The sequence below is a fragment of the Zonotrichia albicollis genome, chromosome 5, assembly GCF_047830755.1.
Source record: "Zonotrichia albicollis isolate bZonAlb1 chromosome 5, bZonAlb1.hap1, whole genome shotgun sequence".
Lineage (NCBI taxonomy): Eukaryota > Metazoa > Chordata > Aves > Passeriformes > Passerellidae > Zonotrichia > Zonotrichia albicollis.
The window spans coordinates 40,099,255-40,126,735 of record NC_133823.1 but is presented as its reverse complement, the minus strand read 5'-3'; the positions used below and the strand labels follow the sequence as shown (position 1 = coordinate 40,126,735).

The window sequence follows — 27,481 nt, the reverse complement described above, 5'->3', positions numbered from 1 at the left end:
TCACCTAAGCTTTATTTCTTTTCTGTAGTTTTTCCTGCTTCAGGTTCTCCTCAAAGGAGTGTTGATCAAAGAAGTACAACTTCAGCTGCTTCTGGTCCTGTAGGCATAGTAACTGTTGTCAATGGTGAACCAAATAGTCTGGCATCTGCTCCCTATCCTCCTGATTCCCTGGTTTCTCAAAATGAGAGTGAAGAGGACGAAAATCTAAATCCAACAGAAAAGCTTCAGTAAAAGTTCTTTCATTTTTTTCAGTGTTGCTTTAGTAATTTGGAGTATTACTTTTTAAATAAGTTTTGTGTAAGTTTTAATAAGTTTTGAGTAACTCTTTCCATTTTTTCCATTTTTTGATCTACCTAATTTAGTATTACAGATTACTTAACAATCTAATACAGTTACCTGAATTCAGAGCTTAAAGTGTAGAGTTCTTGAAAACTGACAGTAACTTCTAAGAACTTTAGAGTATATGTATTAAGTCTACATTGATTAGCATAATACAGCAAAACAGATTAAATACTCTTTTTTTTTCCTCCTCAGGAAGCTAAATGAGGTTCGTAAGAGACTGAATGAGCTACGTGAGTTAGTTCACTACTATGAGCAGACATCTGATATGATGACAGATGCTGTGAATGAAAACACTAAGGAGGAGGAAGAAACAGAAGAATCAGAAAGCGATTCTGAACATGAGCATCCACAGCCTGTTACAAATATTAGGTTGTTGTACTTTTTGTTATCCAAGGTCTTTGTAGCTGAGTTGTTACTTCAGGAAACCTGCAATGCTTTATTTGAGTCAACAGAAGTAACTTAAATCTGTGCTTTTTACGGTAACAAAAGTACAGATTTTTTTAACTTGAGGTAACTGTTACACAGATGTTTAATAATTATCTAATCCTTGGTGTCTTATTTATTTAGATTAGCATGAATATTTAGAAAATCACTATAAGACTTAAAAAGTCTGAAATTCCTTTGGGTTTAAGTACTGAATTATGTGTATGGAATTTCACTATAAGATGACAGTCTTAGACTAGAGAATTGGAAGAAAAAACCCTTCAGTTTACAGCTATAGTCTGGCTCCTGTGTGCATTGAGGATCTTCACCTGGTAGAAATGAACAGTCACTCAGCTATGCATCATATAAAGCTTTTATAATGTAGACATACACCTGTAAGGCCTAATGTATTGTTGCAGATATAGCAGGGGATAATTTAAAGCTGCTTTGATTGTTTTTAAAAAAAGTAATCTGTTGGAGAGATGAATATGGAAAACCTCCCAGTGTCTGGATGGATTTTATATGGGGTTGGAGTTTGTTTGTTCATTTGGGGGTTTTGTTGGGTTTTTTTAGGAGGAGTGGTCAGAACACCTATTTATAAAAAAGGTAGAAAAAGACTGAAGGAAAATTGTATCCATACCAGTTTTTAAAAGGTTAACATGAGTAATTGATTTCACCCTAGAAACCCTCCAGGAATCAGTAGTTGGAGTGAAATAAATAGCAACTCAAATGTACAGTGTGGAACTAATAACAGAGATGGAAGACATCTTAATACAGACTGTGAAATAAACAACAGATCTGCTGCTAATATAAGGACTCTAAAAATGTCTTCTGCTTTAGGTATGTTCTAAAATCTTGCAATAATTTTACTTCTTAGTGCAAATAACTCTGATATCTGCACAGCATTTGGGAGACCCTTGTTTAATGAGCAGAGTATTCAAGAGCCTTATCATTAAGCTAATATTTTTCTAATATCCAGTAATTACAGTGGACTTCAGAAGTTCAGTAATGTGTCTTTGGTATTGTTGTGTTTCCTCCTCTCGCTATTCCAGACTGTCATAATAGGGAGAATGCCAAACACCTCGATCCACCCCAAGGTGAAGATGATGAAGTGGAAGAAGATCGAGTTAGTGAAGATTCCATGTCTAGTCACAGAAGCAGCCTGGGTGATGTGGCTGGAGATGCCGAGTTTGAGCAGAAGATCAATAGACTTATAGTTGCAAAACAGAAGCTTAGAGAGTTACAAAACCTTGCTGCTATGGTGCAGGTATGGTATAAATATAAACTTGTGCACAAAAATTTAGCATTCATTGTTTCATGTTATCTGTACCTTCTGATAGGGGAAAATTGCTTAATGGAACATTTAAAATGCTTATTTGTAGTCTAGGGAAAAAGAGATACAGTTGGATTTTTCTGATTTCAAAGGTGCCGCTTCTGAGATTCAATTCAGGGATTTTCTTGGAGGATGCCAGCCTAAGAAACAGTGGTCTTTAGCACTGGATTACGAAATACAAACCAAGAAGTAGATCAATATTATTTTTTTAAATATTAGACATTTTTAAGATTATACAGAGCATTCAACACGTTTAGGTTTTTGAGCCCTAGATTTTATGACATTGTTCAATCAATGGAGGAACATTTTTCATTAAAATCTTTGGATGTTGCAATATATTTGACTTGCAGTATTTTGGTTTGGAGGCAGTGGTTTTATTTATTTTAAGAATTTTGAGGGCCAGCTATAAGTTGGGAGTGTTGTTAATTTAGAATATCTCATGCTTATCTAGTGATGTTAGCAGCACAATGTCATGGATCTAATGTCCCTTCAGAACGCACACATTTGATCACCATCTGCTGTAATGTCTGCATACTGAATACATAGAGGTGTATCAGAAATGAAAAGGCTTAAAATCAAGCTCAGTTGGAACCTGTGTTTGACAATAGCAACAGTATAAACACAATATTGTTATTTTAGTATCATACTCCTGTATTATTTCTCAGCATCTAGATCAGTGTTGTTTTTTATCATCACTATAGAGATGCTAACTGTGCAGTGGTATGAATCAGAATTAGAGATGATTCAGCAGCTTCCTTGATAAGTAGCCTAATTAATGGCATATCTTCAATCATATTTGCAAGGCTTGTTCTGTGTATGTAATCTCAAAGATACAGTAGGCCTGTGAGCTGTGCCATTCTTGGTCACCAGTGGTCTCTCCTGTTCAGCGGTGTCTTTATGGAGAATGATTATGTTGGAAAACCAAAGCAGCAGTGGGTACAGCTTTCATATTTTCAGTTTGAGAACTGAAAATACAGAAATTATGAAAAAAATAAAAGCAGAATAGAAAACCAGTATGACTTTCTCCAAAGTATTTCAGATTTAGTTTTCAAGGGTAGTTATTGTTAATAATAATATTTAAGTTCATTGATTGTGGTAAATAGACAATGTTGTTCACCTCAGTCTCCTTCTGTTCCTCCTTATTCTTTCTTCATATGCTTGTATGTTTCTGTCCACTGAATCACAGGCAAGAGTTTCATGCTTCAAGAATGAGACAAATTATTTACATTTAGAGTGGAAGTTTCAGTAGTTCAGGTTGAGTTAAATAACTTTAAATTCTCTCATTAACTCAATATATCTTCAAGTCATGATGCCATGGTGATAATGACTTCTCAGTTCCTGGTTTGTGCTGAAGATAAAGCTCTTCAGACTGATTAGTTTTGAAAAAATCAAACCAGACAAACTTGACAAACTAGATACGTTACATTTTTTTTTATCAACTTGAAAATAGTCTAACTGCCTTTCTGACATCCTTTTAGTGTGATGATCCAGAACCTCAAGGAGCAATTGCAAATGCATCTAATATTGGTGACTTGTTGGGTGAGGGGGAAGAGGCAAAGCAGCAGCCAAACAATGTCCGAGCAAGTTCCAACAAGTTAAAAAAAGATGTGCGAATGAGCGAGGAAGCAAGGTAAGCCTTTGTCAGAGGATGGGAGAGCTGTGCTTTAGGCAACTTCTTGCTGAGTAACACATGGGTAATTTATTTACACAGAGAGAAGTTCTATGAAGCTAAACTTCAGCAGCAGCAACGGGAGCTTAAGCAGCTACAAGAAGAAAGAAGAAAACTGTTTGAAATCCAGGAAAAAATTCAAGTGTTACAGGAAGCTTGTCCTGACCTTCAAGTAGGTAGAATGTATTTCTTTGCTATCTTAAGGTGTTGAGCAGAGAAACAAAAAATACCTTGCTCACCCTTTTTTCTCTGTGAAAATTGGAAAAAAACTTAAATTGGTAATGCTTGTATACTGTAAGCAGATGTTCTAGATTTCTGCTTATGTCATTCTCTTTTTAATGGTTCTTGTTCAATGGTTAATTTCACTGTGGTTTATCTTCAAAAGCCTTGACAGTGTCTTCAAAGATACAGAACCTTCTGTCTTATTTTTAGCCTGAAATTTGTCTGTCCATACTGGTCAGTCACGGCTTCTTTACTTCTCTTAGTAGTCATTTGCTGGTATTTTGGAGCGATGCTGTGTCTTGAATGCGTGATCAACAATTCATTGCATTTTAACTTAACTCTACAGGCTTTATTGTTTTTCATGCTCTTAACTTCTTTCTGTGAAGTAAGCAGTAAATTATCAATACTGTGCATCTTGAACATTATATAATAATACATCAGTTTTGTTGATTGCTTGGTAACTTTTGAAATAAATGTTAAACCTTGATTCAAAAATGCTTTTCCTGGGATACTGACTTTCTAGCCACATAAAGCTTTAACTGTGTTGGGTTTTAACTGCAGCTAAGTTTTAGAAAGCTCTTATATTCTTATATCTTTTGCCATTTTGCTTTCCCTTTCAGTTGTCAGGTGGCCTGGGTAACTGCCCAGCAAATAGACAGTCTTCACAAGCAACATCAACTCCAGCCATGACTGAGTGTAACACAGCTGGCAAGCCTTTATTTGAATGTGATGAATCATTACCAGTGGGCAATGAGGTATTCCATACTTGATATGCAGTGACTTTGAAATGGTTTAGAAATAAGTTACAGGTTGCTTGGACATATTTTAAGTAGGTGGCCTGGGGAGTGGAGTAGTAGCTATTTGAACAAAGCATGTATAACTCCCTTATTTTGTTTCTGGAAAGAAGGAAATACTGACTTGAACTGGCAAGACATTCTCCCCCAAATATAGCAATTGTTACTAAATATTTATGTGATAGTTGAATTAATTTTTTAATTTTTACCATGAAAATTTGATATTACATACTGTAGACAGATCATCTTTCGAGAAAATGATGAAAGTATTTGTTGAAACCAGATTTATCTTTGTGTCTTTCTTCACCTTGCCCCCTGAAATTGTCTTTGATATTGATCTGGATATTACTTATTCTTTCCTGAAATTATGCTAGCGTTATATTCTAATTCTTCCATTTTACTGCAAGCAGTTATGGTCTGAGATGAGAAGACATGAGATTTTAAGAGAAGAATTGCGACAGAGAAGAAAGCAACTTGAAGCTTTAATGGCTGAAGATCAGAGAAGGAGAGAGCTTGCAGAAACAATATCTACTGTTGCTGCATCTGTTAAAAGTGAAGGGTCAGAAGCTCGGTGTACTCCACAGCAGAGCAGGACTGAGAAGTAAGAGCACAAGTTATTCTGTATTCAGTGGGTGCTTCCATTGTTCAGTAGGATGTCAGTGTTGGGGGCAGTTTCCTGTGTTCATCTGACGACTGAATGTGATGATTTAACAGAGCAGGAAATTAATTTCTTGGCTTTTGAAGTGACTTATTTAGCAACTTGCCAGTTTTATGGGTTTTCCCAGCATGTTAAGTCTCTTCTGTGCTACTAGTGGGGATAAGAAACACCTAAGAAGAAAAAATTGCATGGAAAATGCCAAATGATCAGAGTAGGTTTTTTTCATCTTTACCCATTTTGTAGCATAGTAAAGTAATACATTTCCAATACAGGCAGTAATTTAATTTATCTGTCCAAGTTTTAGAAGCAGAATGCAATTTGCATTGGTGAGAATCACAGAATCAACTGGATTGGAAAAGACCTTGAAGATTGAGTCCAACCTGTGGCCTGAAACCATCTTGCTGATGAGACCCTGACACTGAGTGCCACATCCAGTCTTTCCTTAAATGCCACCAGGGACTCCACCATGTCCCTGGACAGCCCATTCCAATGCCCAGTCAATCACTGATGTCCAGCCTAAACCCCCCCGACTCAGCTTAAGATTGTCCTCATGTCCTGTCACTGATTGCCTTGGAGACAAGGCTGACTCCCCATCTGGCTACACTTTCCTTTCAGGCAGTTGTAGAGAGCAATATGGTCCCCCCTAAAACTCCTCCAGGCTTAACCCCAACTCCCTCAGCCACTCTCATAGCACTTGTGTTCCAGTCTCTCCACCAGCCTTGTTGCCCTTCTCTGGATATGGTCCAGCATCTCAAAGTCCTTCCTAAATTGCAGGACTCAGAACTGGACACAGCACTCAAGGTGTGGCTTAACCTGTGCCCATTGCAGGGGAAGAATGGCCTCACTGGCCTCGCTGGCTGCGCTATTCCTGATAGAGGCAAGGTTGCCAATGGCCTTCTTGGCCACGTGGGCACACTACTGGCTCATCTTCAGAACAGTTCAGTTCTTTCTGGTGCAACTTGATTAATTGCAGATAGACTTGAAATTGTCGACAGATTGTTTTAATAATTTGTCATAAAATTGAAAAAAAAATACTCATTTTCCAAACACCCATTCTCTCCCTGACCCTGCAATGTTCCCTAGGACAATGGCTACCTGGGGAGGTTCTACCCAGTGTGCCCTAGAGGAAGAAAATGGAGATGAAGACGGTTATCTCTCTGATGGAGCTGGTCAGGCAGAAGAAGAGGAAGAAGATGCATCGAGTTTGAATGACAGTTTTTCTGTTTATCCCAATAACAACATACCAGAAAATGCCTATTTTGGTAAAGGAAACAAAGATAGGTTAGTAACCTTATTTGTTGATCTGATGCTTGTCTGAGTATTTGGAAGATGGTGGAAGAAGTATTGCATTAACTACAGGGCATCCTCACAGCAAAGGAAAATTCTTTCTTATTAGTGGCAGTTTCTTCTCTGAGTCTTTGCAGCTGCAATGTATATAACTGACTTGGTGATTTCTTTTGTTTTCAGTCTTACTAAAAATCTGCCATTGAGCTCTCCAGTTGTGTGGTAGTGGCTTCTGATGCTCCCATTTTTTTTTTAATCAGCTTAAAAGATAATTGCATGTGTGAAAATTTTGCTATGATCAGTCTCTTCAAAAATAGTAATTCAGAGAATTAAACTAACTCTAAATTTTTTCCTTCTAAATTGCTGGCTTCTGTAGTTGTGGAAACTATATTAATTATTGTGAATAATTTTAACTCTTGTTTACCTGATTGACTTCCTTCATAACATTTGTGTGATTAAGTGAAAATACCATGTTAAAAAGAATGTGTATATCTGCACGTATTATTTCTTCTGGTTTGGATACCAAAATGATTTTAGTAGACAGTGGGCTCATCAGAGGCTGGACTTGTCAATGTATTATGTTGGTGGCTTCTGTTTTCATTGAGTACATGTTAGCAGTAATGGAAAATACTAAAAACAAGACACAGGCACATTGATAGCCATTCCTTTTTTGACAGTCGTAGTCAGGTGGGGAGCTCCTGTTTTTTGTTCAGGATAATTTTGGATTGACAAAATGGCATGTGTAATTAGCTGGCCTGTGCCATGTGAGTTTTTGATGCACAACTTCAACATAATGTGAATATGGAAGTATCATTAGTTGTTTGAATTATCGGATTTTGTCCTCATTTTTAAAATTTTCCCACCCCAGGTGGAAAAACTGCCGTCCCCTTTCCGCAGATGGAAATTACCGTCCCGTGTCTAAGGCCAGGCAACAGCAAAACATAAATATGCGGCGTCAGGAAAATTTTCGGTGGATGTCTGAGCTCTCCTATGTGGAAGAGAAGGAGCGATGGCAAGAGCAGATCAATCAGTTGAAGAAACAGCATGAATTTAGTGTCAGCATCTGTCAAACTTTGATGCAGGATCAGCAGGTAGATATGAAGAGCTGTTATTTTGCTGTTCTTATTTGCCTTTTATTCTCTTCTAACTCCTTCTAGCACTAACTTCTGTTTTTTGTGATTGGTCACTGTTACATGTTTTCTTTCCACAGACCCTCTCTTGCCTTCTGCAGACTTTGCTCACAGGCCCCTACAGCATGATGCCCAATAATGTTGCATCTTCACAAATACATCTTATTATGCATCAGTTAAACCAGTGTTACACTCAACTGACTTGGCAGCAGAATAATGTCCAAAGGTTTGTTGACTGTATTAGTGTTCAAGTGTGGAATTTGAAATGCTTCAGTAACAGGAACATGGTTATGTGAATAAAAGATTACAGATAGTGGTTAAATATGAGACTCTTGAACTTCTAAGTTGATAATGAGCTTTTGAAATTGTGTGTAGCATTTCTGGTTGTCATCTTTTTCCCCCATGACCTCTTTAGTACCTTTAAAAGTACTTTCCTAGTAATCTTCATTGAAGAGAACCAAAAGTTGGCAAAAATCTGTTGCAGTAGTTATTTTCTAATATGCTTTTGTGTCTGTAGTCTTCACTAGACTACCTGGCAAGATTCTGGATTCTAATGGTAATATACAGCAAAAAAGCTTTTTGTCCTTTCTTAGTGTTTTCAGTTACAGTTTGTGCTTCTTACATTCATTCCATTCAGATGATGGAATGTAAGATTCCATGATCCAGATTATCTTTTTTGAAAAAAGATGTAATAGTCATTTTAATTCATTGCATGAAAGTTGAAGCTCTTCATCTCTGTTTTTTATTTGGTAAGTGATATATATTTGCTGTCCTCTTACACAGTTTTTAAAATCAGTTTTAACCTCAGTTCTGTAAATACTTTGTATATTTGATTGTTTCTGTTGAAGTTTTCAGCTTGCTCATTTCTTTAGTATGTTGTCAGGTTTTTTTGTTCTTACAAGGAGGTTTAAACTGTACATGCATGACCACTAGTACAGAGCAGTTGATTTTAAACCAACTCAGGATTAAATGTAAGTAATTTTTGTCTTGAGGTTTTTTAATAAGCTAAATAGAATACTTCTTTACATACATTACATGGTGTAGGTGAGATAATAGGAAGCTCAAATTACTTGAGTATAAATTTACAGTTTTCCCATAATATTCTTCTTTTTCCCCAAGTTGCTATTTTTTCTTATTTTCAAGGTTGAAACAAATGTTAAGTGATCTTATGCAACAGCAAGAACAACAGTGTCAAGAGAAACCATCAAGAAAGGAGAGAGGCAGTAGTGCACCACCACCTCCATCTCCTGTTTTCTGTCCATTCAACTACCCTCCTCAACCTGTGAACTTCTTTAGTGTTCCAGGATTTACTAATTTCTCCTCCTTTGCCCCAGGTAAGTATTACTGTAGGTATGAGAAGTAGCATGAATTTCAAAAATGGACATTTTCTCATTTAATTGAAATTGTAATGTGAACTTAATGAAACTCAGTTACTTTTCCTTTATATTGAAATGGTCTTAAGCAGAAGTTTACTGTTTATTGCTGAATAATTAAATATTTTTACTTCAGTATGAAGAGCAAGACTCTCTCAGTATGAAGTTAATTATACTTGAAAAGACTCACTCCATGTAAGGTTTCAAGTCCAACATACAAAAAGCAGTGTTTCAAGCTTTTTACATACCTTCAGCAATCATTTCACAGTTGAAATGAAGTTCTGAGTGAACCATGTAATTGGAAGGTGTCAGTTGGTAATTATTTCTGTTTTTCTTAGAACTTCAAGCACTCATGTTTGTTATAAGTGCTTGTAAATGGAGCATGTTAACTCATTTTTGTTCCCATCAGAATTACACAGTAACTTGATTTGGATACAGTATTCCTAATCTCTTTCTCTAATCTACTTTTGCTGTTGGATTTGGAGGAAAGGAGTGTAGGTATTTTACTGTATAACTCAAAAGTAAACAAAACTGTCTTATATTATTTCAGTCTTATTAGGAAACCAGGAAATAGGCATTGACCTAGATTAGAACTTTCAAGTTGCAGAGTCTGTTTTCTGTTTGAGAACATTTTTAAAATTACATGGAACCTACCAAAAAAAAAATCAGTTACATTCACTTTGCCACTTCCATAAAGATTCTGATGTTAAAATTGAAGTTGTATGAATCTATGACTTCTTTGGCTCTATAAGTACCCAAACCATTGGAATTTTCTTGTCCATTTGATGGTGGTTGAAGATTGATAAGGTCTTCAGGCAGACAGAATTCTGCCTTTTTTTGGAACTGTTGTTATTTTTACTTTCACTTTCAGGAGCTTTCTCCTGGAGTTTCTTGATGGACCTTGATCTCAAATAATAGGATTGTAGTATCCAGTAGTGTTCAAAACCTGCACTAAAGATAAATTCTGCTTTTTACCGTTTACCGTGCTTTCACGATGAAAACAATTCGTGCTTACTTCCCCAGTGTATATTTGCTCATAATTCCATGCTGCCACATAGTATGTCTCAAATTTGAATTTTACTGCACAAGTAAATGAGGTAGTATCTTTTGACTCTCTTGTTTACTTTGTAGGTATTAACTGTAATCCGGTGTTTCCATCTGGTTTTGGAGATTTTGCACATAATGTTTCTCCACGGAGCAGTGAGCAGCAGGAGCAGCAGCATCCTCTAGATCAAAATACTTCTGGGAAAACTGAGTATATGGCATTCCCCAAACCCTTTGAAAGCAGTTCCTCTAATGGAGCAGAAAAACAAAGGTATTGAATGTCAAAGTGCAGGTCTCCCTTAATAATTTCTCCTCCCTTTTCTGGGGCTTAGGGGAATTCATCATTCATTAAGGGAATTTATTGTCATAGAATTACTATATGAACTTGACTTTTGTAACTTCTAGTTTAATTTTTTTCATTTTTTCCAGTAGTGTTCTGCTTTTCTATATCTTAATTAACGTATCATTTCATGAAAATTTTAAAATCAAATGCAATCTTGGAGTGGTTTTCCAACACTTTCTGTAGGTGGAGTAAGATTTTGTTTCTGTGGGATTGTTTTGAAACTGAGTTGTTTGAATAACTAGAGGATGTACTTTCAGCGAATGCTAATTTTTTTTGTGCTACTGTAGATTGTACTGAATGTTGCTTTAAGAAATGTTTTGACCTGTGGTACTATTTGAGCACAGCAGTAGCTGCATTAATATATTCGTATTGAAACCAGTGATAGATAAATGGGAAGTTCAATTCTCCATTTGGAAGGGTTCTGTGGAGTTATTTATTTTTCAATAGTCGTTTGATGTCTAAGTAACAAGGGCAGATAATTTGCATTACAGTTAAACTGCTTGCCTGGTAATACATCATGTTTGTATCTGAGAGATCAGGTTATGGTATATTAAAATTGATCTGTGGGTCTTTCTTTTCTGACAGAAGGAATCATAGACAACCTGAAGAGGAAATGGAGAAAATATCAGCTTGGCTTGATGATAGCCAAGAAATGAAGAAAGATGATCAGTCTCAGCTGAATGCTGGTTTTGGAGTTTCAGTACAAAATACTGCTTCTGGTCATAAAAATCAGTGTGATATGAGCCGGAGAAGAGAGTTTGATGAAGAGTCTTTGGAGAGTTTCAGTAGCATGCCTGATCCAATAGACCCAACTACTGTGACAAAGACATTTAGATCTAGAAAAGCATCAGCACAAGCAAGCCTGGCATCAAAAGATAAAACGCCCAAATCAAAGAATAAGAGGAAGAGTTCTTCTCAGCTAAAAGGCAGAATTAAAAATGCTGGTAGGTTGTAAAGTAATCTTGGATACTGTGGCAAACTTGGCTTGGATTATAATCATTACATTCATGAGAATTTACTCTCAGTAAATAGTATAATAATGGCAATAAGTTATTGGAATCACTTAATTTTTTATAATACAACTGCATCCGGTTTTTTAGGATTTCAGTCAATAGAAAATACATAACCAGTTGAGAGGATCATGGATGCAGATACGTGCAGATTTAAAATAACAAGGAGAATCTTCTTCATTTTCTTCTTTTTCAAACTGGATTATTTGCTGAAAAAAAAAAGCTTCGTTAAAATTGTGAGAAGAGAGGAACAGTACTAGTTAGTATAGAAGTACTGTTGGAGTTGCTGAGGATTTAGTACTACTGTATGGCTTCAGTATACAGAGGAAGATTTTAGTGTAGGAAACATCATTAGTATTTTGCATCTTTAGGAGTGCCCTTGAACAAATTTTCTGAAGTAATAAAACATTTTGTAAGCTGTTTCTTTATTTCTTCCCTTTCATTTCCTCCCATTAGGTTATGAAAGTGCAAGTGCTTCTAGTGTGTGTGAGCCCTGCAAGAACAATAAAAGCAGACACTCTGATGATGTGGTTCATGCAAAGGTGTTCAGCAAAAGGAATCAGGAGCAATTGGAAAAAATAATTAAATACAGTAGATCTACAGAAATGTCTTCAGGTACTCTTTTCTAAATGTTTAATTATTTTGTTAACTTATGTGAGTAAGGGACCTTAGTTGCTAGTGTGTTATTTAAATGCAGTGTGTTTTGGCAGGAAGACAGGACTATATATTTAGCGTGTGAATTTTGCATTTTAATTTCTAAGGATGCTGTAAATGTGTAAAAAGTTTGATACTAATTGCTTTTGGGCATTTTCTGTATATTAAATACTTGATTAAAGTAATTTAGAAACTTTTTACCATACAAAAAGCAAAAATGTAACCAATCTCACCTATTGTTGGTGATTTTATGGAAAGTAACTGTTAAACTGATAAAACTTTGCTTAATGTTTAAACTACATCCTATACTGCATACATGTCTTCTTCCTATTTGTGCTTAAATGAGCCCCATCAAATACCATTCAAATTCAGTCTTTTAACATCACATAAACCCTTACATTTTTGCCATCTGCACTGCTTTTCTTGTATCTAGATCATAAAAATTCTCGCTCCTGTGCCTTTTTTGGTTCTGCCATTATTTCTGTTTTGTTTAAGAGATGCAGAAATTTTAGTCATTGTAGCACAATATAAAGCTTTGCCAGTGTAGCTATGTCCACACTAAGAGCTGTTTATTAGTGTACGTAATAAACTTCACTGCTCAAGTTCTCATTCTCACAATAAGCAGCTCTGATGTGGTTTGGATGACTAAGCAGTCTTCCTCCTGCTGTTTTGTATAGACCCTGTCTTTATTTCTGGTGCACATTTTTGTGTTTATCACTGTCTATCCCCACTTTCCTACAGCGCATGCTAGGAGAATTCTGCAGCAGTCTAACAGAAATGCATGCATTGAAGCGCCAGGTAATGCATTCACTGCTTAGCTTCAACAATATGCTATTACTTTTTTTTTTTTTTTCTTCTCTTACCTTTGGTCCTGTAACTCACTGTTTAGCAGATGTTCAAGGTTAGTGCTATTGCAGCACCTTCCCTATAACCAAGACAAGAGAAGTAACCTTGCATGAAGTGCAGTGTTACCAACTGCTTTGAATTACAGTTGTGGAGAGCGTGGTTACCATGTTCTTGATTAATAACAGTTACAAATAGAAAATATGGAGGTAGATACTGCATCAAAAAATTTATTTCAGTAGGCATTTTTAGTATGTTTAAAAGCTGTTATTACATATTAGTAATGGGAGAGGGATGCAATTTGTGGTAACTTTTCAAAGGTTGAAAAAGCTTGCCTGTGCTTAAAAAATTGGTCAACTATTTGCAAATAATCAAATTGCACAGTAATGTTTGCTGTATTGCTAATAACTTCATTAACTTGAATACTAACAACTACACATCTGTTAAACTGAGTTTTCCAAATTTAGCTATGTTTCCATTCAGCACTTCCCAAATAATGCATGTAATAATTTGATTGTTGTGATGCAAGGATAATCCTTAATTTTCAAATGAATGGGAGATTTGTTAGGCAGCACATTGTCTTATATGTAATAGGGTTTAAGGGTAGGAGGTTTTTTGTGGACTTGGGAGTGATACTAAACATGTATAAGAATGTAGCATTTATGTTGGCAAAGAGTGGCTTTCTTGAGTTCAGCCTAAAGCTTTCTTAATGCTGCTTGTGTTGCAGAAGTGTGGACTGCCTGTACTATATAAACCTGAGACGGTTCACTATCTTTCTTGAAACTCCATTTTCAGTGTTTAATACTTATTCTGAAAGCATCATTGTGCTGTGTGCAGTATTCTCTTTTATAAACAATACTTTCAAAAGGTATTGCTCAGAAGTGTAAAGAAAATTATTTTTACAATTGCTCTATATTTTATATATTGAAGATTGCATAAAATATAATTCAAGAATGTTTGCCCTTCAGGAAATTAATAAGCTTTATGAAAGCAGCTATATTGGGAATCTGCAATGACTGAGACATAATTTGTAAACTCATAAGTTGCATACCTGATAGCCTGTTAAGTGGATGCCTGTCAAGGGCTTAACAAGTTCCTTTATTTTTTTCTACAGAAACTGGTAGTGATCTTTCTATGTTTGAAGCTTTGCGAGACACAATTTATTCTGAAGTGGCAACTCTTATTTCTCAAAATGAGTCTCGTCCCCACTTTCTTATTGAACTTTTCCATGAGCTTCAGCTGCTAAATACAGATTATCTGAGGCAAAGGGCTCTGTATGCTTTACAGGTATGGACAGATTTTTGATTTTGTTTATGAATCAAGCAAACCTTAGATCTCTTTTCACAGCACAGATTATCTTTTCCAGGATATCGTGACCAGACATTTATGTGAGAAAAATGAAAAAGGGAAGTGTGGAAAATCACTGAATTCTTCAACATGGGTAGCATCAAATTCTGAACTCACTCCTAGTGAAAGTCTTGCTTCTACAGATGATGTAAGTGTTGAAATTCAGAAGCTACTGGCAGCTTTTCCTGTATTTCAGTTTGCACACATATATGCTTGTCTAGTGAAACATACACTAGGGAATAAATTTTGTTAAAATTAGTATTGACTTACACAGACTTTTCTAAACAACTAGTGGCAAAAGAATCAATGCAAAAGTGATAAAATACGGTAGGATTCTTGGCACTGCAAATGAGTGATGTGTCAGGAGTGAATGAAATGTGGAGAGGGATGAAAATGGGAAACTGATACACTCAGAGCCAGAATCCTCTCCTGAGTAAGGTCAGGACAAGTACCGATCACACGATTCTCCAAAATTTTTTGCTTGTATTTAAGAAGTCAATTACACCTCTGTACAGTTTCTTACGTGTTTTGCACTTGAAGTATTTGAAGTAAGCATGGTAGATTAACCTGATGCATTTATAACCTGAAAGTAGGGTTGTTCTCCAGTTAGGCAGTCTTATGACAAACCCTGATACCACAACAAGTCACTGAAAAGAATTGCAGGCTTGTTCACACATCTGTGAAAGTATGGTGTGTTCTTTCTTTGTATTCAGTTGTCTGGTATTTTTTAGGAAACTTTTGGCAAGAACTTTTCTACAGAAGCATGTCAAGATTGTGAACAACCTGGTGCAGACAATGGCAGTACAATGTCTACTTCTTCAAATTTTGAACCCTTTGCCACTGATGACCTTGGTGAGAATGATGTGACTTAGTGTTTTAAGTGTTACTCCCTCCCTCCCTCCCTAAATACCTGCAATTGTCTGCACTTTAGTACACTGTTATTTGATTTTTAGTGTGTAATTACATGTTTTGTAATAAAAAACATAATTAAATTAGCTAATTGTGAAACACAGTTCATCAAAGTGTGTAATAAAATATTTCAACTAGTTATATGTGAATTTCAAAATTTGGGGCCTTAAAGTCATTTTGATAATTGTTTATTTGTCTATCAATTGAAAATTTTTCATTTAGATTAAAAAGCGTTTTTATTCTAAATATAGGCAACACAGTGATTCACTTAGATAAAGCTTTGTCTTGGATGAGGGAATATGAACGTATGAAAGTTGAAGCTGAAAGTACCCTTGACTCTGAGGGCTGCTCTAGTAATTTTCAGGGTGCTTCTGCTGCTAAATTAGAAGGTATGCACATATATGAATATTTTGCTTAGTTTTAGAAAATAATTATAGTAACTATCAAGCTAAATTGCTTTCCTCTTTATTTATATTGTAAACTTAGCAAAGTTTGAAAAGATACTTGCATACTTAAGGAAATAAGATATATTTTTTAAAATAAATTTTTGAAAGTGATATTTCTTTAATAGTAATGTTGAATGTATTAAATGTACTGCCTTTTTTTCCTTCTTTTTATTAAAACAAGGTCCAGGAACCGGTGAAAGTCAGTCTGTGCCACAGTCAGGTGATGTTTCTGCAGTTCCATGTCCTCGCATAGATACTCAGCAGCTTGACCGGCAGATTAAAGCAATTATGAAAGAGGTCATTCCTTTTCTGAAGGTAAGGGGTCTTTATAATATGGCATGAGTTAGAAGAGTAAGAAAAGCACTTGTATAATTGCACAGAAGAGCATTATCTAAAATCTAAAACTTGCCTCTTAGAAACAGCTGCCAATAAATATGTGTTCAGTTGTACGCTCTGCTGAAGATGAAGTAAGAATTAGATATTCCACAGAAAGATTCTGTGTAGTTATTAATAGGAGAAATAAATGGTGAAGTTTCTAGATTTTATAGGGCAGGTGGACGTGACATCACAAAGAATAGAGGTTGCTTGCTCTAGAGCTGAAAAAATTAAATATAGAAATGTTTGAGAATGTACTGCTGAAATATTTGTTGCCTTTTAGCAGACAGAACTGAGATCACTAATTAAAAATGCTACATGTACAGTAATAGGATATTTTTGAAGAATATCTCTGAGTAGTTGATTTTTTTAGCATTATTTTCTCCTGTTTACAAATATCTTTAAAGTTGTTGAGAACTTTTTAACTGTTGTGACTACAAAGAAGAAATGTTCTTCTTTAAAGAAGGAGAACTAGTCCCAGTTCTTCTTTGCAAGGTTGGAGAGCAGAGAAGATGGAGTTGCTTAAGGTATCTCCCTGTTCTCTTTTATAGAATGCACAGTGTATAAGCTTAGGTTTGTCTAATGAGGTATTTGGTGATATTAAGTTTAAAAACTATATTGTTGGCATGTCAGAGTCAGAGTGCCTGAAGCCTTGTTCTTTTTTTTGCAATTTTAGGGCTGCATATAAGAGTAGATGTCTTAATATGCACTTCAGTACACTTGTGTACACAGGCACAATATATGAAGCTCCTTAGTTTGGCCAAACGTTATAAGATGCCAAGTACTCATGTACTGGAAAACTGAGATAAATCTCTTGGTGTTGTGACCAAGCAGTCATTTATGAAGTATGATGTTTGTGAGATTGACTGGGAATTTTTGTGGTGTGCTGTTCCTTCAGTGGACAAGTGGTTTTTTTTATAAATTAATTGCTGTACTTGAGTTGATGGCTGGTTTTTCCTTTGAAGTGGTAACAAAGCTCATTCTGTGGTACTTGTGTAGGAACACATGGATGAAGTATGCTCTTCTCAGTTACTGACATCAGTAAGACGTATGGTCTTAACTCTTACGCAACAAAATGATGAAAGTAAAGAATTTGTGAAGTTCTTTCATAAGCAGCTTGGCAGTATACTTCAGGTTAGTAGTTTTTCACTTCTATTTTGCAGTACTCAAGTTGGCCAATGAGCAGACTTCTCTGAAGTTGTATTTTACACCTTGAATAGTGCAGCTGCCATTCTCCCTCACCTTAGATACAGTGATGAAGTATTACCTTTGTTCCTAAACAAATTATTTATGCACATAGAACATCTTTTCTGTCAGAGCCAGGTAGTGAGAGATGTATCTCTAGCCTGTGCCTGTCTTCAAAGAGAGCTCTGGTGATGCTTTTCATGGGCATCTTGTGTAAATTCCTGAAAATCTGTAGTTTGCACTTTTTCATTCTTTTTTTTTTTTTCTACAAGCATGGAGTTTAAATCATGAGCTTATTAAGTTCTGTGTTATGTGACTAGAGATTCCATGTAAAATCTATTTAGGGCACTAAAACTTTCTTTAAAAATATGAGCTTATATATACATAACTAATTCCAAGTTATTAGAAATATGAAAACTGCTTAGTCTTTAAAGCTTGAAAGCCTATTTCAGAAACTGAAGAATTATTTCTCTTCACAGGATTCACTGGCAAAATTTGCTGGTAGAAAATTAAAAGATTGTGGGGAGGATCTTCTTGTGGAGATCTCTGAAGTGTTATTCAACGAATTAGCCTTTTTTAAACTGATGCAAGACTTGGACAACAACAGTATTTCTGTAAAGCAGAGATGTAAACGAAAAATAGAAACCACTGAAGTAATTCAGTCTTATGCTAAAGAGGTTTGTTTTACTTTATTTTTGAAAAATGTAGCTTTTGTGAGATTGCTAAATATATGCATTTTCTAAACTAGTTTGATTGCCTTATTTTTTGCATTATTTGCCTTATATGCATTATTATATATATATGTTTATTTATTTATTTTACAAGTTGCTGTGTAATCCCAGTATTGCTTGTGTAGGAGTGTGAACTGGTTTTCCTCAGTAAGGGCAAATCCTGTGTTACAGATGACTATCTGTTACAGATGTCTAATTGGATAGACTTTGTTTATAATTCAGAGGAAATGTCTTGATGGTTTTGTGTGAACATATGAAGGAATTAATAAGTATTAAAATAGTTTTTAACACCTGGGGCCATTGAGTAGTTTAACTCCAGCAGGCAGCTGAGCCTCTCACAGCCATTCAGTCCCGTCTGAGGGATGGGGAGACAAGCAGAAGGGTAAAACAGAGAACACTCGTGGGCTGAGATAAAGACACTTGAAGTTGTAAAGCAAAAGCTGCACATGCAAGCAGAGCGAAACAAGGAATTCATTCACCACTTCCCAGAGGCAGGCAGGTGTTCAGCCACCCCGAGGAGAGCAGGTCTCCATCCATGTAATGGTGACATGGGAAGTCAAGCACCATCACTTGGGATCTCCCCCCCCCCACCCCCACCTCTTCACCCAGCTTTATATGCTGAGCATGATGGTGTGTGGTGTGGGACATCCCTTGGGTTAGTGAGGGTCATCTTCCTTGCCTGTGTCCTCTTCCAAGTGCTGTGCACTCTGACCTCTTGCTTTTGGGGTTGGGTAAGGAGCAGAGGAGGTCTTGACTCTGTGGCATGCTGTTTGGGAGCAATGAAAATATCCCTGCGCTGTCAACCCTGTGTTCAACACAAACCAAGAACACGGCCTCAGGCTATCTACTGTGAAGAAGTTTAACTCTATCCCAGTGTATTGGTTTCGCATGGCCCTACTACACCCAGCTAAGTATTTTGACGTATTGGAGGTCCCAGTTCATTATCTCTTTAGTTTGCCTGCTGGTTTCCTTGCATCATCTTTAAAAAAATAAGAGTAAATCCTCTGAAGTTGTCATGTAGCTGGTTTGTTGGCATATGCAGAAAGAATTACTTTCTGGATTTGGTATGTAAAATATATATAATATTTTCAGAAATATTTGAGACTATAGGACATATTCTTGCTCTAAAAAGCAAGCTTTGGCTAGGTTTCACACCATTTACATTATTTAGTATTGCTTTTATTGGGAGCATAGGTGCGTTTTTTTTTAAGTTGCGTGATCTGTTTACAAAGCAAACAATAAACCAGATCATGTTCACGTATTTATGATTTCAGTGTCATTTCAGCTTTCTTCTAGAAACACAAATACCAAAACATACCCTTAATTAATTTTTAAATGCCAGCAAAATATTTTTTTTTTGAACCTGTTACAAAGTCCTACAAGTATTTTTAGGTGTCCCGCCAGCTATACTTCAAGATAATAAATTCAGATATTTCAATAGTATGGCTGGTATGAGGGAGATTGTGGAGTGCCTTGTAAAGAGGCCAAAGGAACACTGAATCCAGAAAGATTTAGACATGACTTCCTGTTTTATCTGAAGTTGTCCATTGGCAGCTCAGAGCAGGTATAAACTCAATCTCATAACAGGTATAAACTAACTCTTTATGTATCTTTGTTACATAAAGAGTTAGTTTGTACCTGCTGTGAGAAAGCATGGAGCCAGCTTAGATTCAGTATTTCTTCTCTCCTGGAAGTCAAAATTAGGGTTAAAGTCAATGTTTGCCTCATTGCTGTGGCGGAGGCTCAGATTCAACAAAGCCAGAGAGAGCCAGAAGTGATATGTCCTGGTTACTTTGTACAGCCCTGTGCAATTCTCTCTGTGTGGTCTTTACAGCCCTCAACTCTGGAATCCTGATGCAGACATATTTGGTCTTGCTCGATTTCCTGACTCTCTTGAGTCCAGCAAAGTAACTGCTGATCACACAGCTCTTTGTCTTGATCAGAGTTAGAATCATGAAGTAGTTTGAGTTAAAAAGGACCTTAAAGATCATCTAGTTTCAAACCCCCCTGCCATGATGTATCTAATTCTATGTGCTAGATATGATTCAACCACAGACTGTAGGATTAGCCCAATATAAACATAATTGTTTACATAAGAAGGGTTAGCACAGATTTTTTTAATGCTTGCAACTCTGAAATTTTGAAGACGTCTGTGTGTACAAAAGTCCCTGTGGCTTCCTGCTGTTTTAAGATAGCAATTCTTAGTGAGATTAGCATTTCAGCCTGGCTTTCATGAAGCCATAGTTTTGATTCAGTATTTCCAAGTTATTTCAGTTTAGAATTGAAGACAGTTTGTGTTTCTTCTAGGCAAAAAAAGGTCTCCAGGTGGATGTTTGTTCTTCTGTTGAAGATGTCGATGAGGACAAAGTACGTGTATGCCTTTCAACTGTCTTTATTCCTCAGATAATTTCATAGGTCACTCAGTCTTACTGTTGTCTGTCATAGGAATCAAGTATCTGTAAGCAGCCCATTTTCCAGTCTTTAGAAATTTATTAATCTCTTTCTGTTATTTTCAGTCATTTATTTTATCAAAGGTACAAAGTAAATTGTAATTTGCGTTTCTAAGGACAGTTTAACTACTTATAGCAGTTACCATTTTCTTTGTTAATGGTATGGAATAAGTTAATGTACTTTCCATTTTCAGGAGAAGGTAGATGTTCTGAATTGGGACCTGTGGTATTTAAGTTCTCAGAGTCCCAGCCTTGCTGTGCTCTGAGTATGAAATGTTAGTGCTCAGATTTTGTCCCTTTTCTTTTCATGTTTCTTTTGAAAATCACTGATATCACTGGGGAGATGTGTTGTGTATGAAGTTTCAAATGGTCAGCTGGAATGTTCAGCTTTCTCCAGTCAAGGGAATGGTACAAGTATATATACCAAGCAGAATGTTGATTGCTATCCTAAATGGATATAGGTACAGGAGTAGGCATGTGTGGGAGTGGAGCCAGTGCTTTCTTCTAGGGCTTAGAGCTTCTGCCACACTGCTTTGGAAGTTAAAGCAGGTAGTTAGTTGTACATCACTTGTTACACTTGCTGTAGTGTAGAAAAGTCCTTTCAAGATTTGGAGCCAAACTCAGGGCTTTACTTTGAGGTTCATACAGGAATGCAGAATTTTCTCATTCAGCATATTTAGCAAATTATTCAGCTGAGGAGATATTGCTAAAGAAATGAGAAGCTGCAGTTAGGAATATTTTTATTCCTCATTGAGGAGGAGCAGGGAAGTTGCTGCAGGTGTGTCTGTCTTCTTGATAATGACAAATCTAACTGAAAGGGTTTTTTAACGTAGCATGCTGATCAGTGTCAACCTTGGCAGATAATGACAAACTCAATAGTTACAAGGTCCTTGAAAGCTGTGTCTGAATAGGGCCATGTTCTGATGCTCTGTTAATGAGTATTATTCTGCTGTATTCATTTCAGGGCTGTAAGGACTATTTAAACTGCTTAGATTTTTAGTAGATACTTTTTAACTTCTGAGAAACAGCTCCTTTATGCAGAAACCTTAGTGTAGTCTTTACATAAACATGAAATTGTACAGTATTCCATGTTTTCCTAGGACAAGGATGAGACTGAAACTGCTAATCAAGTGCCGGACTCAGAAGCGGGTGCTGGTAACAGAGTGCCTGAAAATACTAGATCTGATGCATCTGATCAAGAGGAAGATGAGGAAAGTGAAAGTGGTCCAGTGGCAATAAGTAAGGAACTTCTATATAGTTGATTACTCAGTGCTTCCATTGTAGTTTTGACCACAGGATTTGCATGAAGTAGTGCTAAGTAACACCTTCTCTCACAGATTTTATAGTCAGTCCTTTGTCAGTGAAAGTTTTGCAGTACTGTATTTCCTAGTGTTATGTCAAGGGTTAAATATTCCAATTAGAGGAAGTAATTTTTTTCATAATCAGTAGATTTGTAAAAATATATTAGAAGTGGATTCATTAGGTTATATATCCTGTCTTAGTTGAACTCCAAGTTTCTCAGACTTTAACCTGAATGATGTGAAAGCTGTGCAAATTTTATGCAGTTTTTAATTTAAACAATGTGGCTTTTTAAAATATGCTTTTACTTTAAAGTAAAGCTTGCATTTGTTTGTTTATTTATTTGTTGTCCTGATTTTTGTCTTACATCAACTACTTCTGGCTTGGATTCCTTTACCATTTACATTCTTTGCACCAACTTGTTTATAACTTCGACATCTCACACAGACGTGGGTGTTTATTCATAGTATAGCTGATGTGAAACATAGAGATCTTTGCAAGTTGTGTTGTTACTGTATCTTAATCTTAAAGAATGTTTTGAAGTAAGGGATATCATTGCATTAAATTCCCCAACAGGATTTGGCAATTCAAAGGTGGTTTTACATTGATTTGCCTTTAGGTTTATCAAAAGCAGAAACCCAGGCTCTGACTAACTATGGCAGTGGAGAAGATGAGAATGAAGATGAAGAAATAGACTTTGAGGAAGGACCTGTTGATGTGCAAACATCACTACAAGCCAGCAGTGAAACAACTGAAAATGAACAGGTACAGACAAAATTATAAAAGAAGAACAAACATGTGCCAGTGCACACCTTTTCAGTACATATATTTGTGTGCCTCATTTTTCTTCTTGCACTTTTTTTGTGCTATTGAAAATAAAAGAATAATACGAGAAATTGTATGATGCCAGTAGGTGCTACATGCAAAATGCATTCCTCACTTGAGTTTATTACAGCTGATGCTAAAGTAGATGGATGGACAGAGACTAAACTAGTGTTTACATCTGCTATGAGAGAGGAAAAAATGTTAAGCTGCAAGTGAGAAGTTAAACTTTCAAAAAAACATAATTTTTAACCTTTAAGGGGTTCTTTCTCTGTGTTTGCTGAGATCAAGTTCTAATTGGGGGTAATTCACTCTTGTATTCTAGCATGTCTTTTGTTTGTGTTTCATCCCTTTTGTGATAATTATTTCTGGAACAATGGTGAAATGTTATTGGGTATGATTGTCATTTCACTATTAGTTTTCTTAAAATTTTAATATATGTGACCTTGTTATGGAGAATTGTCAGTTCTTTATATATTAAATAAGACTGACAATCTATTGAAACTTTGGTTTGCTCAAGATAAGGCAAAGATGTGACTGGAACATTTTACTTTAAAACAGTAGATCCTTTAAGTGGAACCAGAGTTTTCCTGGGAACTGCTGCAGAGAAAAGAAAATGCTCAGATAAAACATGCCTATCACTGTTAGTAGGTTTGTAAACTGTTACTGACCAGCTGGCAAGGAGGACTCACCATCTTTATTTCAAACTAGTGAAAACATAAATTCATGGAGCAAGTGTACAGTGCGTTTCTAGTTAGTAAATTAGCCAATAAGCTATGAAGCTAATCAGTAGAATTTTGTTCTAACTCATTTTTACCTTCCCCAATAGACTTCTAACCAAGAGTTGAGTAAGCCAAAAAGTAGTGAAATTTCATCATCAGAACAAGAGCCTGCTAAAGGTAAGCCCTGTACGCAGTAATACTTCCATATGAATTTGCATATGGTGAGATTTGTCTTGGAAAATTCTGTGATGCATGTAACTAAGAGAAAGATGATCAAATTTACTGGACTGTCTGTTTCATGGAACTGTATCAGTTGCCTGGATGTACCTGTGTTGATATTGACACAGTAGTAAACCTTTTAAAGAGGAAACATGGAATAATCTTACTTAGGTAGATGTGGTTTTTGATGCTTGACATGAGCAAGAATTTTAGCTGCTTGTTGCAGCTCTTGGCACACAGCTGTATCAGAATTAATGTGTTACAATGTTTTGATGTTTAGATTTGTCTTGTACTTGTTTTTTCTGCTACTGCCATTTTACTTGTTATTGAAATGTCTATTTTAAATTTTTTTCTATGAGTAATGTTGTAACTGATTTAGAGCAAAGAAATGCTTTCTATCAAAAGAAGGGAACATTACTGGGCTGAATGAATGTTATTTCTAGTGTAATTGTTATTACCACCTTCCCTGTGCTTTTCTGTTGCAAACATTAGTTTTGTTCTTGGCCTTTTTTTGTAGTCTAAAAATCAGTATTAGAGTGGCAAAATATTAAGGTATTTACTGTTCTGTGTTATATCTCCTCATACCTAGAATGAATATTTTTTAGTAGGTCACTTAGTTCTGGAAGTTGGTTATTGTGGGTTTTAAAAAAACTTTTTTCAGTCAGAAATCAAGTCACATACTCTCATGGGATAAATTGCTTATACTTAAGTGTGTAAGGGTACAAATAACTGATGTTTTACTTCAATCAGCTTTGGGTTGTCTAAGAGACTATAATTCACTTCCATTGCTCACTTGTAGCTTTGGATTATAATTTCTAAAAGAATAATAATTTTTGTACATTCAGAATATTTTATTGTCTCTTCCTAGTTGAAATGTAATTCTGTGGTTTTAGGTGAACAAGATATGGCTGCAGCTGTGCATCATTACCTCAGTGTCATGGAGAATACACCAGCTCTAACAGCCAACACCCCAGAATCCTTTATAACAGCCACTGTGAAAACTGAAGGATCAAGCTCATCTTTGGCAGTGAATGAAACTCAAACACCAGATACCACATGTGCAGAAAACAAATCTGGTGCAAGTTCTGAAAGCTCCATGGCTGGCAGCCCTGATACAGAGTCACCTGTGCTAGTGAATGAATATGTGTGTATATTTCAGTTAAGATCCATCCAAGAGAAATTATAAGCTTTTTTCATTTCAGTGTTATTTCTGGTTTGCAGTCTTGTTTTGTTCCCATTTGCAAATTTGATTTTAGTATACTTCAATAGTTTTGGAGTGAAAAGAAAACAAGGTAGCACTTTCTAAATACCACAATTTTTATTAACAGGAACCTGGTTCTGGAAATGTAAGTCAGAAATCTGATGAAGATGACTTTGTGAAAGTTGAAGACTTACCCCTCAAACTTGCTGTGTATTCAGAGGTATTTTGCTAGTATTTGTGCAACTGTTGTTTAGAAGTGCATGTGTAACTGTAAATGTCTGTGTTACCCAGACAGCAGCAAGAATTATCCAGAATTTTCAGATTTGCTTTTTCTATTATAAAGGCAGATATAATGAAGAAAATGGAAACAGAGGCCCAAACCAAGAGCTTGTGTGATGAATTACTGGATGGAAGTGGAGCTCAAGGTCAAGAATTAGTTGGAGATGCCCAAACATTGAAAGAACCTGGTAATTTTTTTCTGTATTCTGTACACATATTGGAAAAACACTCAGGAGTGCTAGAATTTAAATATTGCTGATTGAAGTAAGCAGTTACAGTAGTGCAGTAAAAACACTGGGTTTTGTTATCATGCATTTGAAAGTGTTGTATTGATATGAAGGGATTTTATCTTGCTGTCCATCTCCCTTCTATATACATTTTTAGATTCTGTGGCTGATAAAGTCATAAAAGTTAATATATTTAAAGTGGATATCACAGCATAATGGTTTTGAAACTTATTCAAATGGAGCGGTATTTTTGTTTCTTGTTTCACAAGCTTGGGTTTAATAATACTGTAAATTATAATTGCTGTTATCTGATTTAATAACACTCAGTATAAGTTCCTGACAGACTGCTCAGTGCATTTGTGAACATTCAAGAGACTTTTCAGAAGAGTAAAACTTCTCCTCGGGGAGAAATAAAGTTTTTTTCATGTGAAGTATACCATGTGGTAGAAAAAAGTTCCAGTGTGTATGATAGCAATAAAATGCTTCATTTTCATGAAATATTATTTAGGCAGATACGTTGATAATGCAAGTGAGAGAAAATGGTTTTTGTGGGCTTTTTAAAAACTTTTTTCGGTCAGAAATCAAGTCACATACTCTCATGGGATAAATTGCTTACACTTAAGTGTGTAAGGATACAAATGACTGATGTTTTACTTCAACATTTTGAAGTAAATTGGGGTTTTTCTATAATATTGTCACAGAATTACAGTATTCAAGACTTCTGTTTTATTGATACACTTGTGATTCTCCAGTGGAGTGTACAGTAATGGCATATATAAAGGGCATGAACTGGGGATTCTAATAGTAGCAGTTTTCTGCTAATGTGCTTCCTTCCAATTCCTCAAATAGTATAAGCTGATGAACCTGCTTTTCATATAATGCATATGCAGTCGTAGCACAGGTTTTTTTCCAGAGCCAAGTGTGAGAAAAGGTGCATCTTTCCTTCTGTTTTGGTCACTGCCTGTTCAGCCTTCTGCTTGTCACAACTCTGGCAGCACAGGCCTGTTGTGCCCATTTGGTGGCTGCTGTGGGAGCAGTCTGACCAAGAATGCCATGCCACACCTAAGCTGTAGCTAACTCTAAGCCATTCTTAAGCTCTGCATGGTTGGGATGGCTGTAGCTGTTCAAGTAAGCTGTGGCTCAAAATGCTTGTGAGGATGAAATAGCACTTGAAATGTGGTAATGAGCTGTTTGATACCTTGTAGATATTAGACAATGATTTTATTCTTATTTTACAGAAACTTTTGGAGCTCAAATTGCATAAGAATTACCCGAAGATGTCTGCATTAATAAACTCTATGTATACAAATGCATAAAGATCAGTACTAATTTCCCAGAATTCTGGAAGTGTATAAAAATGTAAAATTTTTAACACGCTGCCTCTTAGGATAGGTATGTGATCTTCTGCCTGTGGCAGTTTAAACAGCTGGAACTGAATCCACTTCTATTCAGTTTTGCTGCACTGTTCTTTTTCTGTCTTAATTTTTTATTTTTATTGTGACTTGTTTGGTAATTTTAAAATTGTTCACAATGGTAGTTTTAAATAAAGTTTGGACTTGTCTGTAAGTTTTCTCTTTTGAAAAATTTTCTTTGGCTTACCAACTGGTATGCTGAGTTTGTTGCTGGAAGGTAATTGACTTGTTGGCATGCATGTAGCAGTTTGCTCTTCTCTTGCAAGAAACACTGCTCATTTTCCTGGGACAAGAAATTCTCCAAGTTTCTTGCAGCTTCTCAAAATACAAGGTATAGGCACAGTACATACCTATGTGTTGTCTTTATAGCCTAAAGTATAGCTTGTCTGTAACAAAAAAGTTCCTGTTCATGGCTTGTGGAATTCCTTTCTAGCAGCACATTTATCTGAAATGAAATTGAATATCCCAGGTTTATAGTTTACTGCAGAAACCAGCTGTATTTTTCTGCATTTGCTGAATCCTTTTGATGTTCACAGGATTAAACCTGTCTGAAAATATTAATATCTTTTCATAGTTAACTTAAAATAGCTGCAATTGAAGGTCTGGAGAATCTGTTCTGAAGTGTTTGACTTTAATTGTAGTTTCCTAAATTTCATTACAAAGTCAGTGTTTTAAAATGCAGTTGAAATCAGCACCTCCTGGAGTCTCAAGGTAAAGCAGAATTACAGAAAAGTA

The 27,481-nt window shown here is 35.9% G+C and overlaps 1 protein-coding gene across 16 annotated transcripts in view; it reads left to right on the top strand.

Moving 5' to 3' along the window:
- Window positions 1-26,900, top strand: part of PCM1 (pericentriolar material 1) — a 40,728-nt gene extending 13,828 nt beyond the window's left edge. For 6 of the 16 annotated variants that reach the window (XM_026791457.2, XM_074541430.1, XM_026791466.2 and 3 more), the window contains 31 exons: window positions 29-227; window positions 535-711; window positions 1,448-1,605; window positions 1,818-2,032; window positions 3,577-3,728; window positions 3,810-3,939; window positions 4,610-4,744; window positions 5,191-5,384; window positions 6,525-6,722; window positions 7,594-7,816; window positions 7,936-8,081; window positions 8,999-9,189; window positions 10,360-10,543; window positions 11,201-11,559; window positions 12,082-12,240; window positions 13,021-13,077; window positions 14,237-14,409; window positions 14,489-14,617; window positions 15,201-15,321; window positions 15,630-15,767; window positions 16,006-16,139; window positions 17,199-17,333; window positions 17,864-18,061; window positions 20,423-20,482; window positions 21,666-21,804; window positions 22,484-22,629; window positions 23,516-23,585; window positions 24,521-24,771; window positions 24,956-25,048; window positions 25,172-25,295; window positions 26,573-26,900. In XM_026791457.2, coding sequence (XP_026647258.2) covers window positions 29-227; window positions 535-711; window positions 1,448-1,605; window positions 1,818-2,032; window positions 3,577-3,728; window positions 3,810-3,939; window positions 4,610-4,744; window positions 5,191-5,384; window positions 6,525-6,722; window positions 7,594-7,816; window positions 7,936-8,081; window positions 8,999-9,189; window positions 10,360-10,543; window positions 11,201-11,559; window positions 12,082-12,240; window positions 13,021-13,077; window positions 14,237-14,409; window positions 14,489-14,617; window positions 15,201-15,321; window positions 15,630-15,767; window positions 16,006-16,139; window positions 17,199-17,333; window positions 17,864-18,061; window positions 20,423-20,482; window positions 21,666-21,804; window positions 22,484-22,629; window positions 23,516-23,585; window positions 24,521-24,771; window positions 24,956-25,048; window positions 25,172-25,295; window positions 26,573-26,598 — 4,814 coding nt within the window. In that variant the 3' untranslated portion in view covers window positions 26,599-26,900. The remainder of the gene's footprint in view (window positions 1-28; window positions 228-534; window positions 712-1,447; window positions 1,606-1,817; window positions 2,033-3,576; window positions 3,729-3,809; window positions 3,940-4,609; window positions 4,745-5,190; window positions 5,385-6,524; window positions 6,723-7,593; window positions 7,817-7,935; window positions 8,082-8,998; window positions 9,190-10,359; window positions 10,544-11,200; window positions 11,560-12,081; window positions 12,241-13,020; window positions 13,078-14,236; window positions 14,410-14,488; window positions 14,618-15,200; window positions 15,322-15,629; window positions 15,768-16,005; window positions 16,140-17,198; window positions 17,334-17,863; window positions 18,062-20,422; window positions 20,483-21,665; window positions 21,805-22,483; window positions 22,630-23,515; window positions 23,586-24,520; window positions 24,772-24,955; window positions 25,049-25,171; window positions 25,296-26,572) is intronic. The other 10 variants (XM_026791459.2, XM_074541435.1, XM_026791461.2 and 7 more) reach the window with 9 other exon arrangements.
- The last annotated feature ends 581 nt before the right edge of the window (window positions 26,901-27,481 follow it).